We start from the raw sequence: 25971 nt of genomic DNA, 5'->3' as shown, positions 1-25971 counted from the left end.
TAGGCCAATCACATGGCAGGGATCCTCCACGTGACTCGAGTCAGCAGGGGAAGAACATGTCAGCCTCCAGTTGAGGAGTGATGCTGTGAACTGGAGATAAATTCAGAATAACGCAGGATTTCCTGCAGTAATGCTGAGTCTGTCCATCGGAGAGGTAACCGGCCGGATTTGGCTTCCAGCATACTGATATAAACACGCCGCTGTGCGCGTTTGGTTCGTAGCTTACACGTTTAAAATGCTGCATCGGTCCAGCGCGGCGCTGTGTTTATTATGACGAGATATGAGGTTCCCCTGGTTTACTTACCCCGTTATTTTTTAATATAATTATACTAAAATACTAATGTCTACGTCATGAGGTACTACATTGAGGCCACAAAATACTGATGTCTACGTCATGAGGTACTACATTGAGGCCACAAAATACTAATGTCTACGTCATGAGTTACTACATTGAGGCTACAAATTACTACACTGAGTTCATGAATTACTGTGTCTAAGTCATGAATTACTCAGTTGAGGGCAGAATTTAGTATATTTTCTTGAGGTGACAAATACTACATGCAAATTTATTGAGATCACAAAATACTAAAATACAAGTTACTTTAGTGAGGTCATGAGTTACTATATTTAGGCTATGAATTACTATACTGTGGTCATGAATTGCTACATTGAGGCCACAATTTACTATATTAAGCCAACAAATGATTATATTTCAGTTACAAGTTAATGTATTGGAACCACTGTTTTCTAAATTGAGGCCAGGATTTACTATTTTAAAGCCACAAATTACTATATTAAGGCCACAAATAACTATTTTCATGCCACTATTTACTAAATTGAGGCCAAAGAATTACTAAGCTGACGCCACCATTTACTATATTGAGGCCACAAAGGAATGTATCAAGGCCATGAGTTATGAGAAACTAAAGTGATGACATCAATATATTAATGAGCGGTCTCGATATACTAATTAACATATTGAGGCCACATCTAATTAAAAAATAATTTGTCACTTTAAGGACTCAGTAGCTTGTTTAAGGGCCCGGTAGCTTGTTTAAGGGCTCAGTAGCTTGTTTAGTGGCTCAGGAGCTTGTTTAAGAGTTAGGTAGCTTGTTTAGGGGCTCGATAGCTTGTTTAGGGCCTCAGGAGCTTGTTTTAAGAGTTAGGTAGCTTGTTTAGGGGCTCGGTAGCTTGTTTAGGGCCTCAGGAGCTTGTTTTAAGAGTTAGGTAGCTTGTTTAGGGGCTCGGTAGCTTGTTTAGGGGCTCAGGAGCTTGTTTATGGGCCTGGTAGCTTGTTTAGGGGCCCGGTAGCTTGTTTAGTGGCTCAGGAGTTTGTTTAGGGGTTCAGTAGCTTGTTTAGGGGCTCAGGAGCTTGTTTAGGGGCTCAAGAGCTTGTTTAGGGGCTCAAGAGCTTGTTTAGGGGCTCAGAAGCTTGTTTAGGGGTTCAGTAGCTTGTTTAGGGGCTCAGTAGCTTGTTTAGGGGCCCGGTAGCTTAAGGGCTCGGTAGTTTGTTTAGGGGCTCAGTAGCTTTTTTAGGGGCCTGGTAGCTTGTTTAGGGGCCCGGTAGCTTGTTTAGGGGCTCAGTAGCTTGTTTAAGGGCCCGGTAGCTTGTTTAGGGGTCCGGTAGCTTGTTTAGGGGTCCGGTAGCTTAAGGGCTCAGTAGCTTGTTTAAGGGTTAGGTAGCTTGTTTAGGGGCTCAGGAGCTTGTTTAGAGGCTCGGTAGCTTGTTTAGGGGCCCAGTAGCTTGTTTAAGGGCTCGGTAGCTTGTTTAGGGGCCCGGTAGCTTGTTTAGGGGCTCAGTAGCTTGTTTAAGGGTAAGGTAGCTTGTTTAGGGGCTCAGGAGTTTGTTTAGAGGCTCGGTAGCTTGTTTAATGGCTCAGTAGCTTGTTTAGGGGCCCGGTAGCTTGTTTAGGGGTCCGGTAGCTTAAGGGCTCAGTAGCTTGTTTAAGGGTTAGGTAGCTTGTTTAGGGGCTCAGGAGCTTGTTTAGAGGCTCGGTAGCTTGTTTAGGGGCCCAGTAGCTTGTTTAAGGGCTCGGTAGCTTGTTTAAGGGCTCGGTAGCTTGTTTAGGGGCCCAGTAGCTTGTTTAAGGGCTCGGTAGCTTGTTTAGGGGCCCAGTAGCTTGTTTAAGGGCTCGGTAGCTTGTTTAGGGGCCCGGTAGCTTGTTTAGGGGCCCAGTAGCTTGTTTAAGGGCTCGGTAGCTTGTTTAGGGGCCCGGTAGCTTAAGGGCTCGGTAGCTTGTTTAGGGGCTCAGTAGCTTGTTTAAGGGTTAGGTAGCTTGTTTAGGGGCTCAGGAGTTTGTTTAGAGGCTTGGTAGCTTGTTTAATGGCTCAGTAGCTTGTTTAGGGGCCCGGTAGCTTGTTTAGGGGTCCGGTAGCTTAAGGGCTCAGTAGCTTGTTTAAGGGTTAGGTAGCTTGTTTAGGGGCTCAGGAGTTTGTTTAGAGGCTCGGTAGCTTGTTTAATGGCTCAGTAGCTTGTTTAGGGGCCCGGTAGCTTGTTTAGGGGTCCGGTAGCTTAAGGGCTCAGTAGCTTGCTTAAGGGTTAGGTAGCTTGTTTAGGGGCTCAGGAGCTTGTTTAGAGGCTCGGTAGCTTGTTTAGGGGCCCAGTAGCTTGTTTAAGGGCTCGGTAGCTTGTTTAGGGGCCCAGTAGCTTGTTTAAGAGCGTGATTACCGCAGATATAGTCATCTTCTTAACTGTCCTGAAAGACTAGTGAGCAGACTTGGGAATTCTGAGTGTCTACAGTGGTAATGGTAAACCTGAATATATCCATGTATTTGAGTATAAATTGCATGCATAGAAATGTATATTTATTACTGAAATGCAACTTTTTGTGTCAGTATATGCCAGTATATTTTGTGGGTATGTGGGTATAAATTGCATATAAAGGCATACTATACTATGCAAACCTGTGTTTGTAGTACCAGTGATGGGAAATTTTGATTCCAGTAAAAGTGAGCCTTTGACTTTGTACGGCTGTCCAGGTCTCTGCAGCTCTGAGGAAGGGAAGGCTGTCGGCCACAGAGCTGTGCAGAAGATGTCTGAACCGCATCAGGAAAACGCGCCATCTCAACGCCTACATCACTGTAACAGAGGACCTGGCCATGAAACAGGCGCAGGAGGCAGAGCTCAGGCTAACCAGAGGTGTGTATGTGGAAATCTGCAGCCACGCCAGGCCTTTAAGTATAGATGTAAACAGGATGCAGTGCATCACAAACACACGTTATGATTGGTCAGACCACCTCCCGAGGTGGTCTGGGATACATACGACCACATAACGATTATGGCATCCCAAACAGAAACGAAGGAATGCCTCAAGCCTTTTTTTGTGGGCAGAAATGTTGGTAACTTCAGAACCGGATACACATTCAGCAGGTCATTCGGCAGGTCATTCGGCAGATCATTCGGCAGGTCATTCAGCAGTTCATTTGGCAGATCATTCGGCAGGTCATTCAGCAGGTCAATCAGCAGTTCATTCAGCAGGTCATTCAGCAGGTCATTCAGCAGGTCATTCAGCAGGTCATTCGGCAGATCATTCAACAGGTCATTCAACAGGTCATTCAACAGGTCATTCAACAGGTCATTCAACAGGTCATTCAACAGGTCATTCAACAGGTCATTCAGCAGGTCATTGGGCACATCATTGGGCACGTCATTGGGCACGTCATTGGGCACGTCATTGGACACGTCATTCAGCAGATCATTCAGCAGATCATTCAGCAGGTCATTCAGCAGGTCATTCAGCAGGTCATTCAGCAGACCCAGGCCAAACTAGCTAGTGTGACATCATTGAGCTGTGGTATCAGCATCGGTGAGTAATTTTGCTCAGAAAATCACCCAAAATTCTGACTATTGCTGTTTTTTGGCCTTCATATTCCAACAAAGGGGTAAAATAACATGATTCACACATCAGATCACTCATCAGGCACCAGTCAATTGCGGTTAATTTAATTACAGTTTAATTTAATATTTGAGTAACGAATTAAATGTGTGCAATATTATTACTAAAAACTATTATTAATAATAGAAATCAGTTATGGAAAGTTTCTAGCACTTTCTGTGTTTATTATTAATAATAATAATAAAAATAATAATAATAATATAAGGAGAAGAGAAATCCCAGCATAAAAGATACAACTCGTCATCATATCATATTTTCAGAGCTAGTCATGGAAAACTCCTGGTCATTTTTCCCTAAAGCTGTATGTAACTAAAACCATGTTTACAAGGTTCATTATCGTTATTAGTATTAATATTGCTGTAATAAAGGGTGTGTTTAATGGTCAATACCTCATGACTAATAGCTTAAACAGTGAGTTATATATGCTGTTATTTGACTTTGGGTTCTATGTCTGTTTGTCCTCCTCAGGTAAACCTCTCGGTCCGCTGGACGGTATTCCTTTCTCTGTTAAAGACAACTTCTGCACGGAAAACATAGAGACCACCTGCGCCTCACACATGCTAAGAGGTAATCAAATAAAGAAACAAAGGAAGCCTATAAATGGAGGTTTGTTTGTCTCACCTGGCTCGTCTCGTGTGTTTGTTGTTCTTAGGTTATTTTCCTCCATTCAGTGCCACGGTGGTGCAGAAGCTCTTGGATCAGGGCGCTGTGCTCGTAGGGAAGACCAATTTAGATGAGTTTGCTATGGGGTAAAATGGCTTTTTATTGGGTTATGTCATAGCCGTCTGTCATACCGAGCTAGTATAGGACAGTGGTGAGGCTGGGAATCTCTGATCTCATGACAATTTGATCTGATTGCAGTTCTTCTGGAAACAATTCAATATAAAGGAATTTCAAATTGCACCAGTTTGAATTCTTTTGGTATGATTCAGCCTCATTTTTAACAGTAATCAATGAAGACACAATTAAGAATTCATCAAACTGAAAGCTAGACTACAAAGATACAGTCATATGCAAAAGTTTGTCGTCAATTTAGTTGATTTTCTAAGTGAACATGTCGTCTAGAGACAACACACTTCTGCACACTTACTGTTTATTTGCTGAATATAACAGATTGAGGGAAAAAAAAATCTGTCCATCTGTTTCTCTGATACTTTGCTACCCTGTTCTTCAGTGGTCAGAACCCTCATGGACCCTCACAGAGCAGGTACTGTTTGGGTGGTGGTCCAACTTGTAGATGTAAAGTCAGAGACGACAGCTCATCTGCTGCTGCACAGTTTGTGTTGGTCATCCTCGAGTCCTTCATCAGTGCTCACAGGACGCTGTTGGCTGGATATTTTTGGTTGGTGGACTGTTCTCAGTCCAGCAGCGACACGGAGGTGTTTAAAAACTCCAGCAGCACTGCTGTGTCTGATCCACTCGTATCAGCACAACACACACTAACACACCACCACCACATCAGTCTCACTGCAGTGCTGAGAATGACCCACCACCCAAATAGGGTCCATGGGTGTCCTGACCACTGAAGAACAGGGTAACAGAGTATCAGAGAAACAGATGGACTACAGTCTGTAACTGTAGAACTACAGAGTGCAGCTATACAGTAAGTGGAGCTGATAAAATGGACAATGAGCATAGAAACAAGAAGGTGGTCATGATGTTATGCTGCCTGATGAGTGTATGTTGCCAATTGATATTGATAATATTGAGTCTCTCTCTCTTTCTCTCTCTCTCTCTCTCTCTCTCTCTCAGATCCGGCAGTACAGATAGTGTGTTCGGCCCAGTGCGGAACCCCTGGAGTTACTCTGTCTCATACCGTGAGCAGAGCAGGGAACAGGATCCTGACTCCGATTGGGTGATCGCAGGCGGGAGCTCTGGAGGAAGTGCGGCTGCTGTGGCGTCTCTCAGCAGCTTTATGTGAGTTTTCAATCTGATATTTTTACGTTCATATTTACATTTGTCTGACTATAATCCAGTGCGATCCAGTACCATTCTGTTATCCAGCACCGTTAGGAGTCTTGCCCAAGGACTCTTAATGGTATAGTTTAATGTGTTTGCCCAGACCAGGGATCTGCTACCTGCTACGCTGCTACCAACAGCTGACCTTCTACTACTCTGACATACTAAACTTAACTTCAAATTTAAAGTACTAGGATCTTCAAATGCAATGACTTGTCTCTAAAAGTGAAGATCACAATTGTCCAGGATAGGGTCTTCTCTTTGTTTTATCAGTGGTGGACAGTAACTAAGTAAGTATAATTTGTTTCTGTACTTAAGTAGTTTTTTTTGTGTATCTGTGCTGAAGCATTTCTGTTTTGAGTGATTTCCTTTCACTCCACTACATTTCAGAGTCTAATATCCGACTTTTTCCTCCTACATTTTGAGAAATCTGTCGTTCCTTTTGGTTTCTGTGTGTATAAAAACGTAACATGTCAAAACGAAAGAAGCGCAAAGCCAGAGCACCAATCAGGGCCCAGTGGTCACTTTGTTTAGAGCTGGTTTTGACCTGTTGGTCATACCGACCCAGTGCAGCACGCGGTTCAACGTCAGCGCAGCAGCGGAAAACTTTGGGAGAGTCTGTTCAACATAAATGATGAACTAACCTAACTTTGTGTAAATAGAGCACAATATAGAAATATGTCCACATATGCAGTCGAGACTGACGCGGCTTTTTTTTTTTAATTTATACAAACATAGCATCTAAAAATAGTCCCTTATTCTGAATCTACACTGTTAGAAATAAAGGTGATGTGCAGGTACATTTTTGTTCATCAAGGTACAAACAATATAAATCGCTGCTGTCGGAAGAAAACCTTGCATCTCCGTTTTTGTCATTTTTCAGTGTATGATGTATTTTGAACATGCCTGTTGCTTCTTACAATGTGTGTAAATTTTATGAAGAATGGACCAAAAGAAATGACTCAAAACAACTTGGAAAAAATTCTGGTTCCATTGACTTGCATTGAAAGTAAAGTAGGTTTTTTCCTTCCCCTGTAAAATTACCATTTTGGAGATACGAGGTTTTCTTCCAGCGAAATGGTCCCTTAAAGGTACTACAGTGGTTTTAAGATCCGGTGTACCATAAATAAGCTTAAAGTACATATTTATACCTTTTCATAATCCAGTGTTTTAAAGCAGAACAGTAAAATAAAAGCCTGGAGGCGAGGCGGGGTGTGTGGAGTCAGTACAGCTTAGAAAATAGCATTTCAGTGGATTATGGTTCAGTTATGTTCCCTGACTTAAGGTACTGGGATGTACCCCTGAGGGTACCACCACGGTGACAAGAGGGGCACTGCCCCAGTGACAGTGTCGTGCCTTTTTTTTCTCCTTTTTTAACCGATCCATCGTTTTCTGCTGATATCAGCCTGATACCGATACCAGTACATTGAAAGTTTAGGCACTTTAATTAGCCACAAGTGATAATAGTTAAGATAAAATTACAGCATGGTTGTGTTGTTGGTGGTGATAACCGCAACTTCCAAGAGTTAGTCAAGGCCTTCAGGCCATCTGAGTAGTAAAGCCATGGATGTGCTTCAATTCAGCTGATAGCAAATATGTTACTGGTAATTAATGCACGATTTATGAATACATTTTATCTGTATGTATGTTTTAGATGCAGATTCTGACTCTTTGCCTACGTGTTTCAGGGCATTGGGGTCGGACACAGGAGGCTCTACACGTAACCCTGGCTCTCTGTGTGGGTTGGTGGCTCTGAAACCCACCTACGGCCTGCTCTCACGCCACGGCCTCATCCCTCTGGTCAACTCTATGGATGTCCCAGGCATCATGACCAGGACTGTGCATGATGCAGCTACAGTGCTGGGTGTGTTGGTTATAATTACACTACAAACCTGATGACTGTGCAGTGTGTGTCTATGTGTTCAAAGGCAAATTGCACTGTTAGGATGTCTTTGTTGCAACCTTTATGCAACTTGTTGCACGTTGCCTGCAATATCATTTTCATGCAACTTGATATTTACATAAGCAATCCAAAAACAGTCAACACTTTTATTTACTTCTCTAATTAGGCAAATTAGCAGCTCATACTTTTTATACTCTGTTAAATTAGGGGGCATCAATAGAGGAGAACACAAATCTAAACAGCTTGTTAGCATTAGCTGGATAGTTAAGCCAGCTGGTTATAGAAATGGTAGGTATTTTGTTCTCATGCCTCAGCTGACAAAATAAAAACCACCAGCCTTACATAAAGTCAAAGGGGAGGAGCTCCTTTTTAACTGTCCAACAAACCATCCTGTTTTATTGTTTCTTGCACGTTGATCTGATCTAGTAAAATCAATCATTTTATATGATCACGTGATGTGTTTTCAGCATTTTGATTGACTGTTTCATGAAACTTGTTCCACAAAGTTGAGACCATTGCAGCTGTTACGAATGAGTTTCAACTGAATTGCAGGACACTTTATTTTATGCGCAACTTATTGCACTTTATTAGGTGCACCTTGCCAGTAAAAGGTTGGACCCCCTTTTGCCTTCAGAGCTGCCTTAATTCTTCGTGGCTTTCAACAAGGTGTTGGAAACGTTGGTTATTTGAGTTCCTGTTGCCTTTCTATCATCTGGAACCTGTCTGCCCATTCTCCTCTGACCTCTCACATCAACAAGGCATTTTCGTCCACACAACTGACCGCTCACTGGATATTTCCTCTTTTTCGGACCGTTCTCTGGAAACCCTAGAGATGGTTGTGCGTGAAAATCCCAGCAGATCAGCAGTTTCTGAAATACTCAGACCAGCCCGTCTGGCACCAACAACCACGCCACGTTCAAAGTCCCTTAAATCCCCTTTCTTCCCCGTTCTGACGCTCGGTCTGCACTTCAGCAAGGTGTCTTGACCACCTCTACATGCCTAAATGCACTGAGTTGCGGCCGTGTGATTGGCTGATTAGCTATTTGTGTTAACAAGCAACTGAATACCTAATAAAGTGGCCGGTGAGTGTACATTACACAGTGAAAAGCCAGCCTCAGAATTTTCCAGACAGCTGAAGTCGTTCTTTTCTGCGAGTTATTTTTTCATGGTAGATGTAGTAAATGTTCCCAGTTATTAGGTCATTTATTGATAATAATAGAGGTTGTGCTGACTGGACTTGGCAATCTTGATGTTTTCATACCACTTCACTCTTCCATGACATCACATGCCTTGACTTTCTGCTTTCTTCTTCTGGAGAATCCAGTGATGTGGAAACTTTCACAAACATTATATTTTAAGCATTTTTTTATTAACTGTTTGTTTGGGTCTTGAAATTACCTAGAAGTCTATCACAGAATACAATTTCTGAGTTATTTGTTCTGGATGAAAGTTTAGGTTTGGAGAGAACAGCCCCTGAAACCTCTTAAAGGCATCCTAAGTGGATTAATGTGGAACAGTAAATTGTAGAGACGGTTGAATTTTCTATAGGAAACTAGGGCCACGATGTCCACAACACAAATATAGTTGCTTTATTTACTACCCAAAGCCACCAGTGAACCTGGTTTGAATATGTAAACTAAGTTTTAGCCAAAGCCTTAAGTAATGGGATAACTTTCTGTGAAAGAGCCTTTATGCTCGTGGGCATATTTTGGTCTCTCCATCTGAATTTACACGACCAAATCATAAGGCAAATTATTCAGTAACTCCATATATGCATATGAAATAAATGTAGTTTATTTATTTTTATTATTATATATTTGTTTTGGTAAAACGTCCCCTCACATTAACAGAAAATATTTTTAATTAAAAAATGATAAAAAATCGAAATAGAAAATATTTTTTAATAAAGATTTTATGATCTCCACATGTCGCTATATGCTCACAATTTACTGCTGAAAGCCAAAAATCTCCGACGCTCTTTGTGTTATTTTCTAAAAGTGATGTTTCCAGAGCAGATCACTGAAGAGACGCCGTCTGTTTATAGTTTAGAGCCCAGATTTGGGGAAAAACGGGTCGACTTTCAGTAGAAAAACAAAGTTCAGCTTCTTTTATTATAAGGGTTTAAAATGACATCACCGTCTATTAGACTGGAGAGAATAGCTACAGCCTCATATGACGCCCAGCTTCTGAATGGAGCTTATGAAATATGAAAGTTATGAAGAACATGAGGAAGTGCGTTTTGGAACCACTGGTGGTCTCTAGGAATTTAAGAGGTTTGAAACTCTTCAGTTGTCTGGTGAACAATTCTTACTTGATGCATTTCTCCAGAATGGAGCATTTCACATAAAGCCACTCTGAAAGACTTTTTCAACATCTTAACCTCTTTTAATTATGCAGAACTTTTTAAGAAAGTTTAAACGTATAAAGTCTCCCTTTAAAAATGTATTTCCCATAACTGGTTTAGTGAACTGATCAGAGATTTGAGTGATGTGAGCGTACTCTCTCTGCAGATGTTCTCCAGGGCCGTGATGAAAAAGACTCCACCACAGTTGAATCCGCTTACTCGCCCTCTAGCCTTCCAGAGGAGTTTGATGTCAGAGATATCTGCGTGGGCGTACCAAAGGTAGCGTCCTCTTACCGTAATCTACTCTTGTGATATGCTAAAACCAAATCATGCATCCATTATCATTCTTCCATGATCCTGTTTTGATGAGAAGTTTGATAGCATGTTAAAGTTAAGTCATACTTTTTTTAGTCCCACATACGGGCAAATTCCACCTCCGCATTTAACCCATCCGTGAAGTGAAACACCACATACACACACTAGGGGGCAGTGAGCACACTTGACCGGAGCGGTGGGCAGCCCTATCCACAGCGCCCGGGGAGCCGTTGGGGGTTAGGGGTCTTCCTCAAGGTCACCTCAGTCATGGACTGTCGGCATTGGGTATCAAACCGTCAACTTTCCGGTCTAACCTCTAGCCCACGATTGTCCCAATGTAATCACACAAACACAAGCACTTCCTCTGAAAACCTTTTTGCTTTCCTGAGCAACTCTGTTTTGATTCTCACAGTTTGGCCCTTTATTTTCTAACTGAATGGAACTATTTGTGGTCCCACTTTGGCCCGATCCCATTTCACCCCTCCGCCCTACCACTTAGCCCATAGCCCTCTGTTTTGCGCGTTCACGTCTAGGAGTGGTGTCCCAGTTTTAGTTGAGATAGAGGGGTAGGGTGAATTGTTAGGGCTACATGGCCCTCCAAACAGAGGGTTTACAGAGGCACACTCCAAACAGAGGCATGATGGCTGCGAGAGCGACCAAAGAAACCCACAATTGTAAGAATTTTCTCCGTTAAAAATTGTAACTGTAACATGTAACTGCTGCATAAATGCCATCATATTACAGAATGGTTTAAAGCCAGAACTTTGGTTACCATGTCCAACACAAGCATACTACAGCTACCTAAATGTTAGTAAAATTGGTATTTCCTGTGCAGATCCAGTGCAACTACTCTTAGAATGTAAATAACTACACACCTTTAGTTATAATCGGAAAAGTCTTGTTGGAAAAAAGCAGTTTGCTCTATTACACTTCTATTACATAAGTGAAAATAGTCTGTTACAACTGTGAAGGTACACTTGTGCAGTCAAATGAGTAATATTACAGAAGTACATAAGTGGGACGATAGTTTTACACATTTTAATGGACAGTTATTATTAATGTTTAAGTCTTAGAGCTTATTTGACTCTAGGCCTTAATCCAAGGCAGATGTAGACAGTTCCAAAGCGTATGAGATCCTTTAAAACTTTGCAAGGTGTTGTGCTTTCATTTAACAGCCATGGGTTCATCAGCTGACCGAAGATAACCGACTGTAAAAGATATCCAAACAGTTCTTAAGTTAAGGAGAAGTTAGGAGAACTGTTTAAGTCGAGACAAAATCAGGAAGGCTCTCTGATAGAACCGCTCAAAGACTGGTTAGCTATGCAAAGCAAAACCCCCACGTCGCTGCCAGGTACCTACAAGGCGATTTGGCCTGCACGGAAATAGTGACGCAGTGGCCCGTTGTACAGTGTTGTTGGACAAGCACCATGTACACGGAAGTGTCTTCAGAAGTTAACCTTAACACCTCATCATAAAAAAATCAACGTCTGAAGTATGCAAAACAACATCTATGTAAGCCAGAGGCAAGTTCTGTCATCAGATGAAGCACAAGTTGCACTCTTTGGCACCAGTCAGGAGGGAAACAGAGGGAAAAATTCCTAAATCTGGAATAGAATGAATTTTATCTGATGACAAGAAATGTTTGGAGGCTGCGATTTGAGGCAAAGGGGGTCTTACTAAGTATGAATGCAGAGGTGTCCAAACTTATGCAGATGCCACATTTAAATTTTGTTTTTGTTTTTTTTAATACAGATATAATGTAATGACGAATGTTTGCCCTTAAATTCCCATGTGATTCTACAGGAGTATCATGCCCCGGGGATGTCGGCTGAGACTCTGGCGCAGTGGGGGCGCGTGGTGGCCCTGTTTGAGCGTGCTGGGGCGCGAGTGAAAGAGGTTTCGCTCCCTCACACACAGCACTCCATCGTCTGCTACCATGTGCTCTGCTGCTGCGAGGTGGCGTCCAACATGGCACGCTTCGATGGCCTGCAATACGGTACGCAACAGCAAGATGTTGATGTCAGCACAGCAGTACAGCAGGGGTACAGCAGTGCAGTGGTGTATCAGGATGCATCGGTATTAAGGCAGTGACTTTACTGTGTCAAAACAAAGGATTAAGTTCTAGCTAGAAAGGAAGAGTTTGTGAACAAACAAACAAATCCAGCTAATAAAAATGAAAGATGTGGCAGCTGTTGATTTGTTTGTAATTGCTTTAAATAACTTGAGTTTGTATAGTAGTGGTTGGCTGAAGGCAGTGGGTAGTTCACACTGACAGGGTTCTATGTTTTTCTTCAGTTTTTGAGTAACTTAAAACAAAAGAGGTGGTGTTTTTAAAGGTTTGGTTAAGGTATATAAGGTGATTGCTGGGGTGTTACATAGGTGGTTGTGTTTCAGATGATTGGTGGGTTGTGGATAGGCTGTTGCTATTGTCTACCAGGCAAGGTGCCACTAATCCATTGCTATAGTATTCCAGGTGGTTGCTAATGTGTTAGTAGGCCATAGCAGTAACAATCGTAGGCAGTCGCTAAGGTGTTCCTAGGCCATTGCTATGCAATCCCAGGTGATCACTAAGGTGTTTCTAGACTGTTGCTATGCTATCCCAGGTAGTTGCTAAGGTGCCGCTGTGCTATTTCTGGGTTTTTAGGTAATTGCTATGTAATTCTAGGTAGTTACGAAGGTTGTTGCTCTGCTGTTTCAGGTGGTTGTTAAGTTACTGCAGCCGTTAATATGTTATCCTAGTTAAATGCTGAGGTGTTGCTAGGCCAGCTGTTGCTATGTTATTCATCATGTATCCATCAGGTTTTTCAAACGGATCCAAAGGTCTGTTCACGAAGCACGTTCTGATGTACAAATGTGCAATACTGGTTTACTTTGTGGCTGTAATGCCATTTAAAGTCAACAGAGATTTGAGATTTTACTGTTTGCCCACTGGAAAACAAAATAATCAATCTGAAGAAGTCTTTCAATTCATCCAGCAGATATTTGCTTAATAGTAAATATAAATATTGGTATTGCAGTAAAGGCAAAATAAGAATCCTTGGGCAAGACTCCCAAAGTTATGTTCATCTACCTTTTGATATATGATTAAACTTCTCATTACTGTGGATAAGAAGGTCTAACAAATTCCTTAAATGTAAATGGAGGTCTTTAGAAAATGGTTTAAATGGTGTAGCCTCTTATTCTTCAGGGTATTTTTTGGTTTGTCCATCTGTATTTACGTGACCAAATTGCAAGGCAAATTATTCAGTAACTGCATGAAAGAAATGCAAATCTTTTTAATTTATTTTTTATTTTTTGTACAAGAACCTCAAATGAACAGAACATGTGTTTATGATCTACACACATCACTATATGTTTATAATTTACTGCTGAAAGCCAAAAATCTCAGACGCTCTTCGTGCTATTTTATAAAAGTGATGTTTCCAGAGCAGATCACTGAAGAGACGCCGTCTGTTTATAGTTTAGAGCCCAGATTTGAGGAAAAACGGGTCGACTTTCAGTAGAAAAACAAACTGAGTTCAGCTTCTTTTATTATAAGGGTTTAAAATGACATCACCGTCTATTAGACTGGAGAGAAGAGCTACAGCCTCACACGACGCCCAGCTTCTGAACGGAGCTTATGAAGCTGTTTTTAGTAAAGAGCTAGTAAGAGGAACACAGTTTTGTAATGATAATGGGCGGTGCCTGTGGGCGGTAGATACTGGGCTTCCTCTAGAAGAGCTTTAGAAATTATTACATTCACGTAAAATACTGTTTAGTGTAGTGTATTTATATGTTTCTCCAGGCAAAATAATCATTTAAATAGCTTTAAATTCATAAAAGTTTATTTGGCTGCACTTTATATCGAGTGTTTCTAATAACTGTGGAGTTACTTATGAACAAAATATGCAGCAACAATGTAACTACTAATGATTTAGTCACTGTTACAGATGGATTACAGATGTGCGCCTTATGTAAATGTAGGTTTTGCCCCATGTAATTACACAAGTATATCTTAGTAGTTGTAACAGCCTATTCACTCTCATGTAATAACACAAGGGTAATAACATGAATGTAATGACATTTGTATTCAGACTGGAACAGCATTTCTTTTGCCAGCAGTAAAAGGAAATATTTAGTAATGTACATTAAGACATTATTACACTGTATCTGCCAGCTTTCCTAACATTTAGCCAGCATTTATTGGCAGTGCTGTGACGCTGTAACCAGTTTCAGCTTTAAACCACTCTGTATGTATATGTGACGGAACAGCAGACGCCCCCTTATCATAACATGTTATGGCATTAATTAAATGTGCTGCATTTCCCACAAAGCAACATCTGTATTACCACTCCATTATTACACAGTACCCACATAACAACTACACAGGACCCGTCCAGTTACTTTAGAGTGTAACTTTAACACTGCACTACAACAAAGTTCCTGTGTAGAAGATGCACTTATGTAATTACATGAGTCTGTACTTCTGTAATCCATCTGTAACGTTGGCCAAATCATCAGTAGTTACATTGTTATTGCATATGTTATTCATGTGTAACTACACAGTTATTAGAGGCGCTGAATATAAAGCGGGACCATTTACTTTAGGGAAGAATCTGTGAAAGATGACTTATTTTTAAACAAAAGACAGCATGTATGAGCACAGTTTTGGGGCGAGAAGCCACTTTAACCTCTTTAAAATATGTTTTGCGTGGCTTGTGTAAAACCATTTATTACTGATTTGGCGTATGGAAGTGTACCTTACATTTTTATTGGCTTTGTTGTGTTTGTGTGTTGCTATGTTGGGCTCATGATAAGATTAAGAACTCCCTGGCTGGAGTAAAGCAAATATATAAAGTGGGTTGGGTGTTTAATAGATTAAACCATATAAATCATTGCACAACCAACCACTAACCCAGTTAAATTTTAACATTTATTAGCGCTGTAGTGAGCCATTAAATAATAAAGCCTCACTGGCGGTGCCAGCCTGGCAAAAGGAATACATCTTATTCACTGTCTTCCCCTGCATGTCATTCCTCAGGTCATCGGAGCAAAGTGGACAGCTCTACTGAAGCACTGTATGCCACGACGCGTCACGAGGGCTTCAACAGCGTCGTCCGAAGTAGGATCCTTGCTGGGAACTACTTCCTATTGAAACAGTGAGATGCTTCCTTCCTGACATCGCAGCCATTCAGCACAACACATCTTAATTCTACCATATCGGTCAGGCATTCACATGTTTCTACACTCACTGTCCATTTTAACAGCTCCGGTTACTCTATAGCTGCACTTTGTATTTCTACAGTTACAGACTGTAGTCCATCTGTTTCTCTGATACTTTGTCAGCCCCCTTTTACCGCGTTCTTCAGTGGTCAGGAACCCCATGGACCCTCACAGAGCAGGTACTATTTGAGTGGTGGATCATTCTCAGCACTGCAGTAACACTGATGTGGTGGTGGTGTGTTAGTGTGTGTTGTGCTGGTCAGAGTGGATCAGACACAGCAGTGCTGCTGGAGTTTTTAAACACCTCAGTGTTACTGCTGGACTGAGAACAGTCCACCAACCAAAAATATCCAGCCAACAGCGTCCTGTGACCACTGATGAAGGACTAGAGGATGACCAACACAAACTGTGCAGCAACAGATGAGCTGTCGTCTCTGACTTTACATCTACAAGGTGGACCAGCAACACAGGTGCTTCTAATAGAATGGACAGTGAATGGACACAGTGTTTAAAAACTCTAGCAGCACTGCTGTGTCTGATCCACTCATACAAGCACATCACACACTAACACACCACCACCACATCAGTGTCACTGCCGTGCTGAGATCACAATGCATAATACCAAACGTTGGCTGGAGAGGTGTAAAGCAAAAGCAGATTCCAGGATAATGCAGATACAGGAATGCATAATGCCAACTGTAAAGTTTGGCTGGGGAGGGATAATGGTCCAGGGCCGTTTTTCAAGGTTTGGGCTAGACTCCTTAGTTCCAGTGAAGAGTAATGTTTACATTTACGACATTTGGCTGACGCTCTTATCCAGAGCGACTTACAATTTGATCATTTTACACAGGGAGGCGAAGATGGTGTTAGGAGTCTTGCTCAAGAACTCTTATTGGTTTAGTGTAGGGTGACCGCCCAGGATGGGACAGAACCCCAGTCTACAACATAGAAGGCAGAGGTGTTACCTACTACACTACACCAACCTAATGTTAATGCTACCTTTCCTGTTCCTGGAAACACATGATAAGGCCAACGCTTAGACAGTTGCACGACACGGGAGCCCAGAAATGCACTTTTGACTGAATGTCAGATTCTCACAGACACACTCCAGAATCTTGTGGAAAGTTTCCCAGAAGAGCAGAGGCTGTTATAGTCGCGAAGGGAGGCGAGTCCATGTTAAAGTGCACAGTTTTGGAATGGGATGTACTTTGAATGTTCTTTCAAGATGTTCGCAGATTCATCCACTTGGGGAAGGGGTCCAATGGTGTCCTAACTTCTTTTTTAACAGTTTGTTACTGTTGTTTTTAGGCAACTGTTACAGGCAGCATTTTTGGCTAAAGCATTTGGGAAATGGAAACTGAAACTGGGGAGCTGCAACCCTCTGAAGAACAGCAGGGGGCGCTGTCACAACATTCCTAACTTTCAGCTTATTGAAACTTAGTTTATTTTTTTACCTTATTTACATCAGTAGTGATAACTAACTTAAATTTGGACGTCATTTTTTATTGTAGTTATGTTTCAGCTGTGCACATATCGTCTGTATCTAGATAACAGACATAAGAGCTGAGTATCGGCCTCAGTCAAGTAGTTTCAGATTTCCTAGCTTGAGATAAGATGCTGTAAAATAAGATAAAATTCCTATATTAAAATAAGATTTGCTTCTTTAATAGGAATATGTGATCTTATGTAAATCTTATATTGATTTGTAATATGGAACTGAACTCCTGTTTCTTTGAATGATGAAACCTAAAAACTCAAAGTGAAGGCTTTTTAAACACATAATTAAAATTAGTGATAAAATCTGACAAAAAAATCTCATAGTTTGTAATGTTTGGCTTGAATAACACAAAATATATGTTTTCCGGGTTGTTCTGGCTACTGTGCTTGTGCAGATCTTCACAGCTATTTCCCACTTGTGTCCTTACCTGCAAGCTGATTGGCTGTTCTTTCCTCATAAACAGACACCATAAAAAGTCTTACAAGCTTTACTATTCATTTTCCAACAAGTGACCTGTCTCCTCCTCTATAATGTCTCTGATATAAACTTCCACTACTTGCGTTTGCCTCTTAGCTTACCTCTTAACTACACACAACCTGTCTGATTGACATCTGGGGTGAGGGGAAAACTGTAAATGTGCCACCGAGCCTTTAATCGAATTTGTTCTCTTCCCACATGCAGGAACTACGACCGTTACTTTGTGAAGGCCCAGCAGATCAGACGTCTGATTACAGAAGATTTCCGGCGCGTTTTCCAGTCAGGTGTTGATGTGCTTCTCACGCCCACCACACTGAGCGATGCAGCGCGCTACTCTGACTTCATCCAGGAAGACAATCGCACACGCAGCGCCCAGGAGGACATCTTCACCCAGCCAGTCAACGTGGCAGGTGCGCAGCGCATTCACAGCATCAAGCTCTGTCTAAACAGGTTACAGCAGTGGTTCATCAGAAGTACATCAGAAGTTTGTCTGTACTTTTATAAATAACGTTGTTCTATTTGAGATTACTTCATTCACTTGATCCTTAAAGGGCCTGTATGTTGTAATTTTCTCATATTTAATTTGAACCCTTATAAAATACCCCACTAATAACATCAGTGTGGGTTTATGTAGCAAAAACATACATACTTGATTTTTAAATAGCCATTTTCCAGCCTCTCTTTATTCCTTTCAGTTAAACAGGCTGTTTTTGTTACTGTGCCTTTAAGAAGTATATACTTCGATATATATCACTGCTGTCTGAACAAAACCTCGTATCTCCTTTTTTGTCATTTTTCTGTTTTCGGCATAATTTGAAAATGCTTGTTGGCCTTTGCATTGTATATAAATTTTATGATAAATGGACTAAAACAAACACCCCAAACTGACTTGTAAAAACGTCTGGTTCCATTGACTTGCATTAAAAGTAAAGTATGTTTTTTCTTTCTCCTGTAAAGTTGGCATTTTGGAGACACGAGGTTTTAATCCTGCAACAGCGATGTGTAAATGAGCTCTGTTCTGATTGGCTGCCGTGTAATGTGCCTCATTCAAAAAGCAGCTTAGGATGAAACACTCCAGCCTGACTGGATGGAGATAAATTGCTCAAGGCTGAACAGGCAGATACAGTCGAATGCTAAAGTTTGGGCACCTCTAGTCAAATTCTACATTTTGATGATTTTCTGAGGAAAAATAAGTTAACACATCCTCTACAAATACAGTTACTGTTTATTTGTATTAGTTTATATGTTAATTTAACAAAAAAAGCAAAATGTGACCTATACAAAAATTATGGAATTTAAATTTTTTTTGTAATATCTTCCAGTATCTCCACTAGTAAGCAGAAATTGTGCATTAAAATGTTTAGAAAATGTGGCATTTAAGTGTCTAGGATGTGTTAAATTATTTTTTTCAACAAAATTTGTAACTTGACTGTGGGTGTTCAAACGGTATGTATAGATGAGTTGGTTTTTGTGACATCACAGAAATAGTGAAATCAGAACTGGCTGTTCATATGGCTTAGTTGCCAAATAACATTTTTTGCAGTATTGAAAGTAGTAACTTACCACGCACCAGACGTTTATTTAAATAAAAGTGAGGGAAATTCAGATTCTAAGATATGGGCTCTTTAATTTGAGGCAAGTGTGAGATGGTTTAGTCTCAACTGATGCTAACATAAGGCTACATTAGCCTAGTAGCTCCAGTGCAAAATTAAAGAATCAATCCGGAGTAAGTCTTAATGACAACCCCATTTCCAAAAAAGTTGTGAAGCTGTGCAAAATGCTAATAAAAACATAATTCAGCAATGTGCAAATCATTTAAACCCTATATATGATTGAAATAGTACAAAGACAATGAATCAAATGTTGAAACAGAAATTTTATTGTTTTTTGAAAAATATATGCCCATTTTGAATTTGATGCCAACAGCACGTTCCAAAAAAGTTGGGACGGGACAACTTGCGTAATGCTAAAAAAAAAAAAAAACCTGGTGGTTAATTGGCAACAGTGAGTAACATGGTTGAAAAAGCATCTCAGAGAGTCTGAGTCTTTCAGAAGTAAAGATGAGGAGGGGTTCACCACTCTGTGAAAGACTGCACAATCAAAGTGTGCAACAATTCAAAATTAAAGTTTCTCAGCATAAAATAGCAAAGAACTTTTGCTTTTCATCATCTTCGGTTCATAATATTAAAAGATTCAGAGAATCTGGAGAAATTTCTGTATGTAAGGCACAAGGCTAAAGACCAGTATTCGCTGGCTGTGATCTTTGGCCCCTCAGATGGCACTGCATTAAAAACAGACATGATTCTGTAGTGGAAATCACTGCATGGGCTTTGAAACACTTCTTAAAAGCACTGTCTGTGTAAACACTTTGGCGCTGCATCCACAAATGCTATTTAAAACTCCAAAAATGCAAAGAAGAAACCATATATATATATATATATATATATATATATATATATATATATATATATATACACAGGATCCAGAAATGCTTCCACCTTCTCTGGGCCTGAGCTCATTTAAAATCGACTGAGGCAAAGTGGAAAAGTGTCCTGTGATCCAGTGAATCAACATTTGAAATTCTTTTTGTAAATGATGGACACTGTGTCGTCCGGGCTAAAGACCACCCAGCTTGTTATCAGTGCACAAAAGCCAGTATTCATGATGGTTTAGGGGGGCATTAGTGCACATGGCATGGGTGACGTGCTCATCTGTGAAGGCACCATTAATGCTGAATGATATATACATGTTTTGGCAACATATTCTACCATTCAGACAACGTCTTTTTCAGGGTAGTCCTTGATTATTTCAGCAAGACACTGTCAAACCACATTCTGCATGTATTATAACTGCATTTTATTTCAAGCAGTTTTAACTTTTAATTCTGTCTTTCAATTTGCAGTGGATTTAACCAAGAAATTTTACACATAATGACATTTTTGGAGAAAATTCACTTCTTACAAGTTAAAACTGAATTTTTACTAGTTACTAGTAAACTAGTTTACTAGTACTAACTAGTATTGAAAAATACTAGTTCACATGCAACTGGATTCCCACAAATAGAAATTAAAAGAATGCTAAAATGATCATTAGAATTGCTGTATGTCAAAGAAAAAATTACCACATTAAACTTTAATTCATGTTCGTAAAAATTTTCATTGCTTTTTTAATGAACTGGAAATTCATTGCTTAAATTCCTACCAGTGAGAAATAATATCTTTCTGAAATTAAAATTCCTACAATTAAAAGTTGAATTTTCAGTTTAAAAATTTAATTTATATGCATAATTTTTCTAATAATTTTGTGATTCTTGATTAAAATGCATCAACACTTTATTATTTGCATCTCTTCTTTCCTTTAAATTCATAGCTCTGTTCCTGAGAATTTAGTTTATCTTTGTGTCTCTGTGTTTGTTTCTTTTTTCGAGTCAATTCCATATCTGAAAATATTCTAGAGCAACTGTAAAACTCTAACACAGTAAAAAGAAAATCTAAAATATCTATTACTGGCTTTAATTGTCCATGTTTAAGGCAGAGCATGCTGAAAATGAATGGACATAACCATTAGCTTGATGCTAATATTATATAGAAATTCCCATTGACAAGCTAATGGAAATTAGCATAATGCTTGCAGTATAAATTTTATGTAAAAATGCCACTTAAAAGTAATCATGTAATTACTTTATTTAAATCATTCAACACTATTAACAACAATGCCTTTAACAAACTGCTTAAAACTAAACGTGACTACAGAGCTAACAAAAACGTAATGAGTAACCATAATCAATTACCTGTAATCACCAAAAGGAACTTGGGAGTGTCCTCTAATGATTAGCCTCTATTGTTCTGCCCTGACCTTTACTGACCTCTCTGATGATCTCACCATTTAATCCTTCATTCTACACAATGGCCCCAGCAAACACCATTGTCCTAAAGCTGTCAAGTACCTTTAACTCATCAGGAAGAGAGGTGAGGGTGTAGTCAATTCATCTTTCATGTTAAAGGAGAGCAGTTATCCTCCCAAAAGGGTGTTTGACAACAAACCAATAGTTGGCTTAATTGGAGTTTGTCTTTAGGCTGAGTATACATTGTTTATTACGTCTAAACCTTTGACCCCACTTCACAGTACGGTTCATTTTTTATATTAAAAACCACTGTCTGTGTAAACAGTTTGTCGCTGCAGCCACAAATGCGAATAAAATCTCTAAAATGCAAAGAAAAAACCATACATAAACAGGATCCAGAAATGCTGCCACCTTCTCTGGGCCTGAGCTCATTTAAAATGGACTCAGGCGAAGTGGAAAAGTGTCAATCCATTTTTCATGTTAAAGTAAAGCAGTTAGTTGTTTGACAACAAACCGATAGTTGGCTTAATTGGAATTTATCTTTAGGCTGAGTATAAATTGTTTATTAAGTCCAGATCTTTGACCCCACTTCGTAGAACTTTTTTTTTTTTTAAATATTACATTGCTGCACCAGAACCAAGAGGATGTCTGAGTAGTCTGTCAGGTCAACAGAACACTACCATTATCCTCCATTGCCCAGTGCTATTCAATCTTAAGTCTGTTCCCTCTTTCACAATAAGTTTTATCCATTCTTTAAAATTGCATAATAGAAGTCCGGAGGGAGGCTTGTCTGTCAGAATTCTTCAAAACTGATTCCAGAACACTGGGCCTCATTCTCATTGAGAAAGATCCTAAGAAAAAGTCTTTGAAGTCCTTAAAAGTCCTGGAATTGTTTGTGCCTTTGTGCTCTTGAGTTTGTGTGGATTCTGAAACCACTCCAATGACTTTACAGTGGTGGTGATAGGAACCAGGGGTCAGAGTGTCTGTAACACAAATATAGCCATTTCATTTACAGTCCAAAACCACTGGTGAACCTATATGCATCTTGAGTTTCATATGTAAAGCTGGTACCAGTAAAACAATAATGGTTCTGAAAAATAAGTTTTCTTTGGGGACTATTTTGCCATACAGTACCCTGCATGTACTTTGAAGACTTTAAAAGTGTCAAGTTTTAGGCCAAAACCTTCTCAAAACTGTCATAAACAATGTCTCAGTCATAAGGCAGTGTATTCATAACCATTTAGACACTTCAGACGTCTGGTTCCTATCACGACCACTGTGAACAGTTCTGGCTCTGTTAGTTTCTCTAAAATGGAACATTTCGCTCTAAAACACTTTGAATGACTTTTGTTTAGATTTTAATAAGTTAATTTAGCAGAGGTTTTGGAACATCAGTGTAATTTCCCTGATAGAATGAGCTCATGTCTTGATTCATGTGTAATCATACTGGAGATCAAATAGAATTGAAAATATAATTGTGGAATTTCATTCCTTGCATATTTGAATGTAAATTACATACATAGTGAATTGCCTAAATAAGTGCTAGAATTAAGCAATAGAACACGAGAGGGAGTGTCGCCTACGGCTCATGCCAGCAACCAAATCACAGCCGTGATGTTATTCGCGATACCACACGACCTTAAGTGTTCCATTGCATTTGTACCTTTGTTTTTGGCGAAGTAAAAACGTTCAAATGGCTTGAGCGCCTCTTACAGCGGTCAAAGTCATTGCTTAGCAACAGCGTCTCAGCGGTTACTTCACCATAACAGCACTTTTTTCTTTTTTAACAAACACTATCACTCTGCTGAGATGCCGTTGCTAAGCAACGACTTTGACCGCTTTAGGAGACGCTCAAGCCATTTGAACGTACTAGAACACTTCTCAATCAGTCAGCTTGTGAGGCCGTAACTAACTGTTGTATTACTTAATATATGAATGCATATATGATTATATACATGGATAAAACAAATATATGACGTTTTAGGCCAACGTCTTCTCTCAGAATTACTTTAAAACAATCTCTCAGTCGTCAGGCAGCGTACTTATAAAGATCTGATGTAAAAGCTTTCTGTGAGGGGAAAGTTGTGTACTTTCAGTATGAGACCTTTAAAGGAACGAACCTAATCTCTATCTGTGACGTCTGTGTTGTATGGCTGATTAAGGTTCCTGCTTGCTTATGCCAAGTGTCAGTTAGAGGGGTGTAAAGCCTGTGACAGTGACGAACCTCCATCCAGTACTTTTTGGGTGATTTAGAGTCTGGATTGTGATCAAAATTTAATAATCCAGCATAAATACCTGACCTCACTAATGCTCCTGTGACTGAATGCAATCAAATCCTCACAGCAATGTTTTTCTTTACTGCAGCAAAGAAGGATAGACTTACTATTAATACTCTTCATTTCAGAAGAGACTTGTATTGTACGTGGAAGTATATAGAGTATATATATGTTGGCTATGTTCAGTATAGTATACTGTGTACTGTATATTGCGTACTATATCAGTATAGACTGAACACTACGTGCTACTCATCATAGTAGGACACATATCCATGTACATGTACAGTATCCAGTATATGACACAAGCCATGAGGCGGTGCAGCTAGCCTGACAACATAAGACATCAGAACCACCTCAACACCCAGCTTCACTTTCCTCAGCCCTCCTATCACTGCTTAGCAACCGTTATAGCTGCTTTCCAGCATGTAGGTTTATGTTTTGGTCAAGATGTGGGCCCATGTGACTTTTAAAAGACGGCCCATACCATGACAGAAGGCAGGATGCTGTTTTTTTATCTTCAAAGCCAAAAAGAAACTTTAAAAATATCATCTTTGGATTGGTCTGTGTGGTAAACCTGTGTGGTGTCCAAACACACCTGTTTTAATTTGCAAGTCATTTCATTTTGATTGCGTCCACAGTGGTCATATGAGCTAGTTTGACTGCAGCATGACCTCAAACGGGAGCTCGAAAAGCCAATGTTGAGTGGACTGTTCGGCTGAGACCAGCTTTATTATCCTAAGTTAGTGTTTTAACCACGTTATCAATGCAGTTGGTTAACTTTTAAATGGACGAAGTAAGCAAACACTCCCCGTGGCCAGCAGTGAAAGCTGGTGTGGCTTCAGTGTTGCAGCATTTGGTCAGTTTTCTTTCATTTTGCTGTTGTTAACGTGTCGCAAGGCTGAATCCTAGGCTATTAAAAGTACCCAGGCGGTTACGTCAGTGCTTACGTCCACCTTAAATGATCGCATTGCATTTTGCAATCCAATAAATTGCAAATATAGGAGTATTCAGGTCAGAGCAGGACGTCATCCTGGTATATTTGGCATAGTAGAGAATGTATGTGGTGTGTTGGTCAGTACTATTTAGGCACAATCAGTACGCAAGCAGTTTAGTTGGCTCTTTTGAACACAGCCATTGAAATTATTGGACGTGTTAATCAACCAAATGAAACGCATGTGGCAGAAAAACGCTGGGGTGTTTTTTTTTATGATTAGATTTCCCAGCTGTGTTGAGCCGTTAGTTGAATTAGCAAGAGTATGTATTAAGATCCATGGCCATGAAATCTGTTTTCTACCTCTCCGCACCAGGTCTTCCTGCCGTTACCGTACCAACAGCGCTCTCAAGCAGAGGCCTTCCCATCAGCCTGCAACTGATTGGACAGTCTTTCCAGGACATGAAGTTGCTGACAGTGGCCAATTGGATGGAGCAGCAGCTCGACTTCCCCATCATCCGTTTCCATGACGACACAGCGGAGAGAGAGAGACAGACAGACAGATAGGACCAGGAACGAGAATGCAAATTGGGGTCATGAATGATAATAGCGAGGGTCATATTGGTGCAGCGTACAAACACAATTTGCACTCAAATAAGAAATGCAGTCATTCTGATGAGAGCAGCCTTATTGCCGGTGTCGGGTTTCGGAGCTCATTTCCATCTTGTTTTGTACCTGTGCTGCAGTTTGTGAATTCAGTAAACTGAGCTGTGTTTGACATCCTGGACAGCCCTTGTGTCTCTGAAGATTGAGTTACTTACTCCTACATGCCTCTGAGAACCTGCTGACATTTGATGCCTTCAGATTTCAGTCTGAGGGAAAGAAAAACCAATGACTCAATTTGCTCTAAATGAAGCGGTCAGGGCCGAAACCTAGAAGCCAGTGCACGTCTCAGACTATACAACTACCCATTCAGTGTGGATCATTCTACCGAATTGTAGAGTTGGACTTTAAAATCCTTTTGAGTTACCCAATACCTTAATTTTATTGATTTTTATTAATCTGAATGATTGAACATTCCATTTTGTCACTGCCGAACCCGTCAAAGTACTACTGAAACTTTCAGTGGCTTCCTGTACAAATCATGAAGGTAAAATATTACTCAAGTTCCTCCCTTTAGACCTTCACTTGAGTAAAAGTACAGAAGTATTTGCCTTCAAATGTACTTAAGTATGAAAGTAAAAGTACTAAAAGAGTAATTCTGGCTCTGATGTCCTGTTATCATTTTTATAACCAGACTGGCTTCATGAATTCAGGTGAAAGTCC

At 40.3% G+C, this 25971-nt stretch overlaps 1 protein-coding gene across 1 annotated transcript; it reads left to right on the top strand.

Annotated features, from left to right (window-relative positions):
* The first annotated feature begins 13 nt into the window (after positions 1–13).
* Positions 14–25432, top strand: qrsl1 (glutaminyl-tRNA amidotransferase subunit QRSL1). The gene is made up of 11 exons (XM_017707781.2): positions 14–154; positions 2980–3139; positions 4365–4463; positions 4549–4645; positions 5649–5813; positions 7544–7719; positions 10269–10381; positions 12221–12413; positions 15438–15555; positions 17799–18004; positions 25022–25432. The coding sequence occupies exons 1-11, from the start codon at positions 131–133 to the stop codon at positions 25210–25212; spliced, it is 1542 nt and encodes a 513-aa protein (XP_017563270.1). The 5' UTR covers positions 14–130; the 3' UTR covers positions 25213–25432.
* The last annotated feature ends 539 nt before the right edge of the window (positions 25433–25971 follow it).

This window comes from Pygocentrus nattereri, chromosome 10, assembly GCF_015220715.1.
Source record: "Pygocentrus nattereri isolate fPygNat1 chromosome 10, fPygNat1.pri, whole genome shotgun sequence".
Lineage (NCBI taxonomy): Eukaryota > Metazoa > Chordata > Actinopteri > Characiformes > Serrasalmidae > Pygocentrus > Pygocentrus nattereri.
This window is presented reverse-complemented; position numbering and strand designations above follow the sequence as displayed.

Excerpts from the sequence above, each read along its gene's own strand:
- qrsl1 (XM_017707781.2), top strand. The coding sequence starts at position 131 with ATGCTGAGTCTGTCCATCGGAGAG. Across the intron at positions 155-2,979 it reads TGAGTCTGTCCATCGGAGAG|GTCTCTGCAGCTCTGAGGAA; the intron begins GTAACCGGCCGG and ends ACGGCTGTCCAG. Across the intron at positions 12,414-15,437 it reads CTTCGATGGCCTGCAATACG|GTCATCGGAGCAAAGTGGAC; the intron begins GTACGCAACAGC and ends GTCATTCCTCAG.